Below are 12,269 nucleotides of genomic sequence, written 5' to 3' on the forward strand. Positions count from 1 at the left end.
TCAGAAAACTGGTCTACTCAGGAACGTGTTAGAGAACAGTAAGGAGAATTTATCTGAAAGGAACAGTGTTTAGTTAATGTGAGCCATTCACCATAGCAGATTGCACGAAGCTTTTTGTAAACCCCGTCAGAAGAAACTTGACTCCTGCCTTTCTTGCACACCCTTGCAGCCTTCCTGATCATGAGCTTTCATCTCTGAGGGTCACGTTTGGACCTGCCCAGGCCTGGTATTTCACTGTGCTGACAGACGTGGTTTCCTTTGAAAAGTGTTTGAACATGATTATATTCAAGGACATGGGCAGCTGAATCCTGTCCAGATGCTGAATGCTGCTACATATTCATCAGATCTGATCTTGATGAATAAGTTACCGACAGCCAGCGCTTCCCTTTTCTGCACTTAGGAACAGGAAGCTGAAGATCTGCAAGAGTCGCTGAACATCCCATGAATTGTGTCATTTTTAGCAATATAAATTAGATTATGAGGTGCGTTCATACGCAGTAAAAGTGAGAAATTGGTTTTAAGCTCACATTGTGGTTTTTGAGCAGCAATTCTGGATTCTAGGCTAAAACTATTCCTTTGAGCCAAGTCTTCAAGTCTGAATCTCTATGCCTACTACTCATAGATTAGGCCACAAGCTAGCTTATAATTAAAAGAATCTGGTAGTGATCCGGATTCTTTTAAGTATAACACCTTTATCATTGAAGCATTTTGCAGTTTACCAAAAACATTTGCTTTTTAAGCATACACTGGGTGTGAGGAAAGCAGCCTGTACTTTTAGAACTTTACACAAACTCAAAATGCAGGTGTGGGCTAATATCTCTAGACAAGATCAGCTCCCCTGTAAGAGCCTCTCTACAAAGGAGCTAGGAAATACTTCTAAAAGCTTCCAATTAGACATCGAAATAGATTTTCCCCAGAATAAACATATCACAATGTTACTACATTTGTCTTAGAAGACCACCCTCAAGTTGCTTTACTGTAATATGATAGCCTAGGATTGAATATCTGAAAAAGCGGGAACAACTAACAAAGCAAAATGTGTCTGTAATTTTTGTCGGTAGTATCCTTTCTGGTAAAACTTACAATGTTGATAAAAATTTCTGTGAGAAATCATGATTTACATTAGTGATATAGTCAGTATCTTTACTCTCTAGAAACAAATTACTCCATCTCTCAGGAAGCAATCATGGAAAGGTAAAGGAACCCAAAGGCTATTTTTCTGTGTTTACTTTGCAAATCTTTTGCAGAGAGAAATTCACGTAGCTTTTATTTTTTTCTTTTATTTCCTCCTTTTGTCATTATTTTAGCTAAAACTTTGCAGAATGCTTGTAAAGTTACTTTTTTGTAAGATTTTGTTTTAATGAAGTTGATATTAGTTTGAAGCCTTTGGAGTCTTGGACCGCCAAATGTTCCTATAAATGTTTAAGATGATACACAAATTTAGACCCTTTAACTTTTTAGTCCAGGATAATCTGCTAGCATGTAGTAATGGGTTTTGGCTTGTTTTCTTTATATCCTTTTCTCTTACTCCAAGTTTTCATTCATATTGTGCAGCTACAGGAGAAAAAATAACTGAGATAAATTGACTTATATTTTATAAGTCAAGCTTAACAGTAGTTTCAAAGGGGGCTTTTGACTTGTGAGTCAAGCATGATAAATGAGGAGTGTGGGGTGGAAAGTCTGTTTAAATTTCCCCATTGTAGCAGGTAGAAGACTACACTCGGGAAATCCACCCTAGCCTTTTATTGTGGTTAAGTAAACATTTTAACGAGAACACATGCAGACCTTTTCTAGTTTGGGGAAATAGTATATTTAAAAGTATGTGTGGTAGGTGAGGGTCCTTTTACAACTGGGAGCTTCATTAACCTTCCGAAGCCTTAGATGGACCATAGAAATTGTGGAGACCTGCTGAGATGCTGTGTGCTTTTAAACATACTCTCTCTCCCAGTCCAGATGTCATTTTCATCCCGAAAGGGACCTAGTCAATCACATGTAGCTTTAAAATAAAATGGTAATGTATCTATATGCCAATCATTCGGCAAAGGAAATGCAGTAGAATCAGTGACGTCATTAACGTAGCACCCCTATTAACTTTACTAGTGATGATTGGTCTTTACAGGGGGTTTGAAGCTAGTCACTCATTCGCTTTCTGGTTTTTTTGAAAACTCTGATTTCAAAGGATTGTTTTCAGATGAAATCTTTAAATAATCCAAGCTATGATTTCAGATGGAATTAAAAATACTTTTCTAGCAGAGTAAATGTTTGTCATGAACCCCTTAGCATTGCTTTGGACATTCGGCCACTTTCCTAGGCTTTTCACCACTCCTACGGTTAAATATAGTTATAATATTCCATTAAATATTTGTAACCTATTATTATACTTAGAGAGTTTAAAAGCATTCCTTAACAAACTATAGTCATTTAATACAGTCAAGAAAGCAAGTACTTTATTCTTATTTACGATCACGTTAAAACTATTAAAAATGGCTGCTTTTATTGATCAGAATTGGAGTCTCACAATCATTGTTACTATTTAAAAGTGTCCTTACATAAGAAAAACAATGTTTACTTCTATTTTATAACCTTTCTATTGTTAGTTTAAAGATATTTAACCCAATTCTTATACTTTCTATAACAATATATTTTAGATAGTTAACAAAAAAATAACTCCAAATAAATACAGGGGTCTGAAATATTTAGGTTAATTTCACTTGAAATGTTTCTATAGAAAAAGATAGACATAGCTATAAGACAGAAACTAACACCACATTAGAAACATATATCCTGTAATTAGTCTTTATGTATAAGTTTGTAGAAAACATTGCACTGTTTTAACATGTTTCCTGAGGCAGTATTTATGTAGATGAATACAATGATTTTTTAAAAATATTTTCCTGCACATCTAATGAAAGGATATTGTATTTGTTCATCACAAGCAAAAACTAAAGAATAATATAGTTAAACAACTCACTTGAAAGAACAGTCAGTGGCTACTCTTTAGATACTCCTCCATCTTTCAACAAGAGAATGATAGAAATCTGAAGGATCCATTTGTTCAACATTTCAGGGGACACCAGTACCTAAGACACTGATGCTCAGCTTTCTGACATCTGCTCTTACTCTGACATGTGTCATCTCTTTCACTGACTGTCCATTCAGCTGTCTTCAAAGACATTTTCTTCCCTCTCCTTATACTTTATGTTCCCTACAGCCAGACTGATTGCAGAAGCTCTGTGGATGCGTTTCAATGAGCTGTTCTGCACTGATTGTAAGAGCCTGTAATCCTTTAAAAAATTACATCGGCCTTTTAGTCAAAGCAATCATACTCCTACGTACTATGCCTCTCTGCAATGCTCTCTTTGTCTGCCTTTTGACTGAGGTTAAAAGGTGTAGCCCCTGTTCTCTATATAAAGTTTCCTATTTGTAGTTCTCAACGGCTTCGTTGGCTCTGTTCTTCATGTTGCACAATGCCACCTCTTCATTGGTCACTAAGTCATAATGAAGCTTTGTTTACTATGAAACAGAAAGTCCAATTTGTGAGCTATGGAGCCATACAACCTAGCTAAGATGAGAAGGGATATTGTTAGGGTTATCATTCATGGAATAACCAGATTGCTTTTATAAAAGGAGCTTAAAGAAATTAAGTCAGGCTCAAAGCATGAGCATTTTTTTTCTTTGCCTTTCTCTATGCCCTGTAGTGGTGAATCTGAATCTTCTCAAGGAAGAGGTAAAACTGTACAGCTGTACACCACGGAACTTCTCAGTCTCCATACGGGAAGAGCTAAAGAGGACAGATACCATATTCTGGCCAGGTTGTCTCCTGGTCAAGCGCTGCGGAGGAAATTGTGCCTGTTGTCTCCATAATTGCAATGAATGCCAGTGTGTCCCACGTAAAGTTACAAAAAAGTATCATGAGGTAAGTACATCGTTTTCTATGCAGTTCCTATGGGATGTTTTCTTCCCTAACAACAAAAGAATGAATCTAAAATACTCTGGTGATTGGAACAGAAATGTTCCTGTCACAGAAATAAAAACACCAAGTCTAGAAGGCCTTTCTATTCACACTTTTAAAGCCAGGGCCTTTCATTTAAGAAACAAACATTGAAAATGTCCAATGTGCATTGTGTAATGGTAGATAATAGCTGAATAGTGAAATTTTGATCTGATTTTTTTGTTGTTGCTTTTTCTATGATATGGTGATCAAACCCGGGATTTGTATATGCTTGTCAAGTACCTATTACTATACAACCCCAGCCCAAATAATACAAGATTTATATTTCTTATTAAACACACAGCATCTTTTTTGAGGAAAGACAACATGAAGCCCTTCAACTATAATTGTCCCAAACTATTAAAAGTGAATAGTTCACAGATGAGCTTAGAATACAAGTCACTATCTAATTTTGAGCAACGAGATCTTTGATAAATTATTTTTACACATGGTCCCATGTCAGAACATAAATACTGTGAGGACAGTTATACCTCATAGTTCATAATACATTCATCGATGCAGATAGCATGCTCCACGTTAGCCATCTTCTTACTCACTGTTTTCCTTTGTGCCTGGTTTTTTATGATGGTGAATTACCAGTGAAGGAGTGAACTTGCACTGAGCAAGAGCAGCGTGATATTCTGATAACTTGAATGGGTTTGTTGCTTTTTTATACTTTCATAATTGACCCAATGATTTCTTTTTATCTATAACTTCATAAATTTAATTAATTGGTTATTTAATGGTTGGGGGGGAGGGGAATGGAGGACAGAAGGAAAGAGAGACAATGAGAAGTATGTGATCCATTGCCCTTACCTCTCCAACATAGGCAACACCACTTAAAGTTTCAGTTCCCTCCTGGAATAGCTCCATCAGCTGCTAACTTGTTCAATCCATGAGTCTTCAGATAGTATTTCATATTAAACCATAGCAACAATGAGGCCAGAGTTTCATATGTTCTTGGTGAACATCATTTCCTACTACTGAGCCCCAATTCAAACAGTTGTATAAATTTCTTTCTTTCTTTCTTTCTTTCTTTCTTTCTTTCTTTCTTTCTTTCTTTCTTTCTTTCTTCTTTCTTTCTTTCTTTCTTTCCTTCCTTCCTTCTCTCCCTCTCTCTCTCTTTCTTTCTTTCTTCCCTCCCTCCCTCCCTCCCTTCTTTCCCTTTCTTTCTTTCTTTCTTTCTTTCCTTCCTTCCTTCTCTCCCTCTCTCTCTCTCTCTCTCTCTCTCTCTCTCTCTCTCTCTCTCTTTCTTTCTTTCTTCCCTCCCTCCCTCCCTTCTTTCCCTTTCTTTCTTTCTTTCTTTCTTTCTTTCTTTCTTTCTTTCTTTCTTTCTTTCTTTCTTTCTTCCTTCCTTCCTTCCTTCCTTCCCTCCCTCCCTCCCTCCCTCCCTCCCTCCCTTCCTTCCTTCCTTCCTTTCTTTCTTCCTTATTTCCTTTTTTGTGGTGTCCTAATACACATTCTAATGTTCATATATTTCTACTTAATATTGTCTAGGATCTGCAGGCAAATTATCATTTCCAGCCGCATCTTCTAAATGTCACAACCTTCAATGCAATTTAAAAGAAACTACAGTACCCACCCCTTTACTAGAATTTTTTATCCCATTCTTTAAAATTATTGTAGCAAGAGTCTTCTGCTCTTTTTGAAGATGTTCACACATCTTAGGAGAGCTAGGCAAAGGGAGGCAGAGGTGCATCCTGAGCCCACTGTACATTCTGGATGAACTTCACCTGTTTTACTGTACTTCTTTACTGCTTAGTAGAGAAACATGTAGAGGTGGAGGTAGGAAGTCCTAACACTGGCTCTACTGATGCTCTGACTTACCAAAAAACAAAACAAACAGAAGAACAATAGCAACAACAAAAACTCATTCCAGAAAAAGAAAAGAAACATGAAGCAAGTTTATGATAAATAATAACATCATCATCAATAATTAATAATGATAATAATTTATAATTCATGACACCCGAACTAATTTAAAACCCAGTCATTGGTGATGTAAAGTAATATACAATTCTCTAATTAGTCAGTCTTACATTAAAGGAATATAAATGCACTGACTATTGATCCAAAATTATGAAATGTAATGGACTGAAAACGTTCCTTTCAACTTCAGCATTTCTGATACTTCCTTTAAGACTTTGAAGCCTATCTTTCAATAAAGCAAGTTTCTAAATAAACTGATGATCATAGATATTGAGGTTTCATTAAATTGTTATTTATTATTCAAGTGTTAACAATTCATCCTTTGGCTTAGGTGCAAATAAAAATTATTTCCTTCAATGTGTCTAAATCTATTTACTCATGTGTAAAGGAAAGCAATTACTACAGATTACATCATAGAATTATTGTGAGTTAAACTATGTAAACACATTATTACTATGCCTGGTACCCAGTAAGTATTCAAAATATCTGAGCTAATTAAGCGCTGCTAAAATCACGTGCTCCAATATTATGTATGCATTCCCCAGGTTTCTTTTGTAAGTCTTCAAACAAACAGTCATAAGATATGATTTGGGTCCCTGTGGATTAATGGAATAGGAAATTTTCAGTCACTTCTTGGAGTTCCTATGTTAAAAATAGAAAGTAGGGAAACTGAATATTTTCATGTTATTATTTTCTCTGGGCTTTGTTTATAATCCAAATGACATAATTTCTAGAATTTATAGTTTGTGTCCTAAAAAAGTATTGACTCTCCAATACTTTAGGTACTTTTAATAGATTGCACAACTAGATCCTTTTCTCACAGCACTATAATGATACATTGTTAATTTTGCCATCTGTGGTTTTTTGTTTGTTTGTTTGTTTGAAACCTGAACAACCTAAATTGTGAATAAGTTCATTTACTAGAGGCCTCATTGTTACTGCTGAGCCTCCTTAGCCCTGTTCAGTAAGACCCAGCTGCAGAAACTAAGCTGTGGCTGAGGCTGATGCCGATGCAGTGCATCTAATCCATCTCATCAGGTTTATAGAGGACTTGAAGTGTAGCCAAGAAAATTAACGAGTGGCATAATTGAGCAAGCTCAGCTGTAGAATGATCCAGTTTCTTTCCACACTGTAGCCATGGTCGATTGTACTCCCTCATGTGTAAATATTTGTGCAGTGTGAAAATAAGTGTATGAGAAGAAGAAGCTAACACAACAGAAAAAACGAATTGTACATCAGTACTTTCAAAATCCTTGAGGTGAAATTGTCTCTTGTATTGATTACATTTAGAAAACAGTAAGCACATGGTGAGTCTTTCAGTTTGAGAGCTGTTCTCTGTGCTTCGAAACTTCTGGCATTAATGTGTCCTTTCTTTTATGAAATGACAGTAGTGGCTGGCTGGGGGCGGGGCTAGAGCAGAGGACTGTGCATGTAACTTCATTATGCAACATGAAAGAGCATCTATGCCTTTCTTAGGCCACCAACATTGTTTATTTATTTATTTTGTATTGTTGTTTTTGTTTTTATTTTTTAATTTTGAAGTGTTACTTGTCCATGTCGTCAAACACAATAAATAAAGTTTTTTAAAGGTGACACATTTATTTTTATATAGGTCCTTCAGTTGAGACCAAAAATTGGAGTCAAGGGATTGCATAAGTCGCTCACTGATGTGGCCCTGGAACACCATGAAGAATGTGACTGTGTGTGTAGAGGAAACACAGGAGGGTAATTACAACCTCCACAGAGGCACACATCTGCACTGGCATTCTGTGTCCCCACGAGCAACCCTCATCCCCACCAGCGTTGGCCGCAGGGCTCTCAGCTGCTGATATTGGCTATGGTAAAGATCTGTCTCCATCCAAAATCTCAGTTGTTCACTTCAACAGCCTTCCCCTTGCAGGACTTAATGTGCCTTCTGAAAGACCCAAGACAACAAGAGGAGTCGGTCAGACAGCACTGCCTTTTAGAGGAAACCTAAACAATGGAAGAGTTCTTCTGACCACAGAAACAAATGCAATGAATGTAGATGGCTAGCAAGCTCCAGAGTGACAGCATTTATTTTCCACTGACAGCATGCTATAGCTTAGTTGTCTTGATATGGGCAAGTGACATCGGCCCAAGAAAATATTGAAAAATGCATACTTGATTGTGAACAATGCAGAAGAACTTGGATTTTTCCCTCATGTGTGCATATATAGACAGATGCTCTGTTTTCTACAAACTCAATGCTTTTAGAGAGCAGCTATATTGCTATGAATTAAACGTGCCATGTTTATAGGAAAAACTGATTTTTTTTCCATGCTTGGCAACTTCTTTGCCATTTGGAAGAAGACAGGTATGGTCATGGTGTGAAAGAAGCACACCTGCACAGAGGAATGTCCTTCCCGTCTCTCTGCGGTGGTTTCTGTGTTTCATTGTGTACATTTTTATATTCTCCTTTTTGACATTATAACTGTTGGCTTTTCTAATCTTGTTAAATATTTCTATTTTTACCAAAGGTATTTAATATTCTTTTTTATGACAACCTAGATCAATTATTTTTAGCTTGATAAATTTTTTTCTAAACAGAAATTGTTATAGCCAGAAGAACAAAGATGATTGATATAAAATCTTGTTGCTCTGACAAAAACACATGTATTTCTTTCTTGTATGGTGCTAGAGCTTAGAGTCATCCTTATTTGAAAAGATGGAATGGGGAAGTTTCGAGAATTGGTAGGTCACAGAGACATTTTGATAACAACTGAATTATCATCAATTCCCACTTCTGTTCCTAGGCATAAAAATAAAACAGCATGTGTAAACATGCACATGGAGTCATTACTAGCCTACCCCTTTCTGTGGGAAATAGGAGCATAGCTCAGAGAAACAAATCTTCTGGAAATTGCAACCACTTCCAGGCACAGTGTTCTGGGCTATGCTGCGCTATAAGGACATATCCTATTTATTTCAAATGCTAGGGTTTTATTACCCTTAAACTCTGCTCCATACACTTGTCTTAATACATGGGTATTTTTATGTACAGAAATATAACATTTGAGGAGTTCACTTATTGTACTCTTTGGCAGTTGCAATGAAAATCAGGATAATACATTGCTTGTAAAATGCTTAATCTGTGCCTAAGTTTTGTGGTGACTATTTGAATTAAAATGTATTGAATCATCAAATAAAAGAATCTGGCTATTTTGGGAACAAGCGAAAGTGTTTGTCTAAGTGTGGTGTGTGTGTGTGTGTGTGTGTGTGTGTGTGTGCGTGTGTGTGTGTATCCATTAGTTTGAACATGTCTGTCTCTTTCATTCCAAGGAAAGGAATATCATAAAGTCCTAAGTTTCCATCTTTTGCATTGTACAAAAATATCTGCCAGTTCAGCTCCTTTGCCTTCTTTCTAATGTCTTGTTGCAATGATGCAGTGTTATTCCTTTTCTTTCAGTGGTATTAATTGTTTCTGATTAAGTAAATTGTACAGGATCTAAAAGTCACAGGTACATTGTAAAATGTGTAGTGATATATTGTTAGATGAAGTGAGGGGCAGATTCCATAAGTTTCTATTCCTGTCTTCATTTTCTATGGCAACATCTGAGTGCAGTGTGTTGTAGCTGGTCTATGGATTATCCACGGTATTCCAAAATATAGTCCTTCCATTCCAGGCACAGATCTCTGGGGATCTGGTTTCTTCAGCACTTGGCTCTAGGCTTGGTGGAAACATCGCATGTCTAGACTGAGCTTCCAAACAGTCCTCATTGACTGTGTTCCTACTGCTGGCTGCCCTGCCCTATCTCCCACTATGTGAGAAACAAGTACACTAATAAACATACTCTCTGTCTCGTTCCTTTAACCTTTTGCCCTTTTGTCCCAGCACTATAGAGACCCAGAAATAGATTCACCACCAAGCATCATAGAAAGTCCAGAATAGCTGGGAGTTTATAGGTCTTACTGACAGAGTAAGAACTGTGAGAAATTACTCTGAATTGATTAGCCATTTCCCTTGTAAGTTTTAAAATACTTATTGTTCTGTTTGGTGGTCGAAGGTGATCATAATAGTAGTCCATTCTCTACTGCCAGTGAGTGAGGGGTAAATGGGAAGCCTGTTAGTCTATGATCAATTACACTCATGATGCTTACTCATGAAAGACAACAGAAGCTAATGTATTTTTGGCACATGTGACCTCATTTTCTCATAAGTGTATGAGGTGTTGACTATATTGACCAACATTTTTTGTATATATTATCAGTGGTTCAGATTTCTGTCTCTGTGGCAAAGGCCTATTTTGCATAGTGATGTTTATTAGACTGAGGAATAGCACTTAGTAACATGAAGCAGTATTCGTGTCCATATTTTTTATCCCTGCTTCTCATTTTTCCTTTCTCCTTCTCATCAAGTATTCCTTATAGACACCTTGGACATGATTAAAGGCCAAAAAAAGTAGTCTTGCCCTTAGCAAATCAAACTGTATAGATAGACTTTTTTCCCCCAGTGGTTCACTTTCTTCTCATATCTGATGTTGAGACTGGGTGAATTTTCTGAAGCCAAATCTTTTATAATGTACCATCCCACTTCTGAGAGGCCTAGCCTTTGTTTTCGTTTCCTGCTTCCTATGTTATTAGCAGACATCATTGACTGCCTTTTCCTCCCTCACATTTGTGACTATCCCCCACCCCTTATTTTTGTAACTGCCTCCTTTCTGGCTCTGCCTCATAATTCTCTCCATGCCAGTAAAACAGTCTCCATTTCCCCAGCCTAATGAGCCTTTGGCCTCTGGTCTGAAATGCCCTCCACACCGCTAAGAGCATGGTCCTTCAACAAAGCTGATGATGATGGGTAGAATTTCCCCAGTAGAACTCCACAAAATTCTGTTTTAATCTTCATATGGCACACCAAATCCCTCCTAAGCTCACTGTTTACCACTTTCCGTTCATTTTACACCATCAAGCCTGACACAGCTGTAGAGAATATTTGTGGGTTTTGAAAAATGCCAGCATTCCTTCACATGTATGCTGATGTGTGCTGCATTCCCTCTTAGGAGAATAGCTTCTACACAAACCCTTCTCACTAGCTTCTTGCCAAGTGTCCATTCAAATGCATTAGTCCCTCAAGCTTGGTTTCATTCTCTCCACTTACACAGGCACACAGAAATAGTTTAACTATAAATATTGTGGTACTGAGTTACAATGACCTCGTTTTGGTTTCTCATTAGACTTCTACATAAATGGGACTTTAAGCAGGAATCATATTGTTATTCTTTTACCAATGACTAATGTGGCATGAATCAAACTGGGAGCCACATAACAATTCACGTCAATAAATAGGTGAGGTGAGGATGCAGGTGGGTAAATGATGTTGAGTGGAGCATCCTTGGAACACAAACTCGGAGGCTGTTGAATTCTCTGACCTTCAGCTGTGAGACAAAGGATGCAGGAGAAAGATGCTGCTACTACTCAGCTTCCCACAGGCCTGGCTATTATTTCATCAGTGAAACTGCCAGAATAAGTACAGCAGGGAGACGTTTGCTTGTTGCTTATGATGCAGGATTATAAAATTTACTTTTCTCACTGCCTGGGAGACTGCTTACTATGTAAATATGATTACTGTCAAGCTTGAGGACCTGAGTTCAAGTCCCAAGACCCACCAGGGGAAAGAAGAGAACCAACTCATCCAAGTTATTATGAATAACGTATGTGCAGCACATCTCTCTCCCCCCCCATACACACACACACACATACACACACACACAGTGAGACAGAAGCAAACAAAGAGAAAACAAATAAATGGAAAAATTACTATTTCTCTTTAACAGTATTTTGATATTTTGTGTTTGGTTTTCTGGTTGAGGATTACCAATCTACCAACCTCACCTCATGCAACTTTTTTCAAGGCAAGATTCATAATTACTTTATGGATGATTTATGTCTCCGATACTTACAATGAACTGTTGTCCGAATAAAATGTTCTTTATACTCTGAACAAGAAACATGTCTGTGATGATGATCTGTAATCTAATTGTTTATCCTTTTTAATGATTCTACCTCATCAACACTGAGCCGCCACCCAGTTCTAGCAAATACTTAGCTTCTTAAATGTACTGGTATTCCCCTAGATGTTCATGCTAAGTTCCATTCCTGTGTTTACCCCAGTCCCACCCTGTGAAATTACTAAAATGTTAATTCAATTCATCTTTTCAAGCATTGCCTCAGAAGGCATTTAAATCTAACCAGATCCAATTTATTACATAATTCCTAAGTCATTACAGGAAGACATGCCCAGTATACATCTTTAAGAAATTGAAAGATGAAATATATCTCTTTCCTCAGAATTATGTTTTATCATTTTAAAAGTTATAGCTGTAAATCCTAC

General features: G+C 37.1%; 1 protein-coding gene across 2 annotated transcripts in view; it reads left to right on the forward strand.

The window, feature by feature from the left end:
• Window positions 1-9,118, forward strand: part of Pdgfc (platelet derived growth factor C) — a 162,334-nt gene extending 153,216 nt beyond the window's left edge. For both annotated transcript variants that reach the window (XM_034501241.2, XM_034501242.2), the window contains 2 exons: window positions 3,699-3,916; window positions 7,533-9,118. In XM_034501241.2, the coding sequence (XP_034357132.1) occupies window positions 3,699-3,916; window positions 7,533-7,649 (335 nt within the window). In that variant the 3' untranslated portion in view covers window positions 7,650-9,118. The remainder of the gene's footprint in view (window positions 1-3,698; window positions 3,917-7,532) is intronic.
• The last annotated feature ends 3,151 nt before the right edge of the window (window positions 9,119-12,269 follow it).

This window comes from Arvicanthis niloticus, chromosome 4 (genome assembly GCF_011762505.2).
Source record: "Arvicanthis niloticus isolate mArvNil1 chromosome 4, mArvNil1.pat.X, whole genome shotgun sequence".
In the NCBI taxonomy this organism is placed as follows: Eukaryota; Metazoa; Chordata; class Mammalia; order Rodentia; family Muridae; genus Arvicanthis; species Arvicanthis niloticus.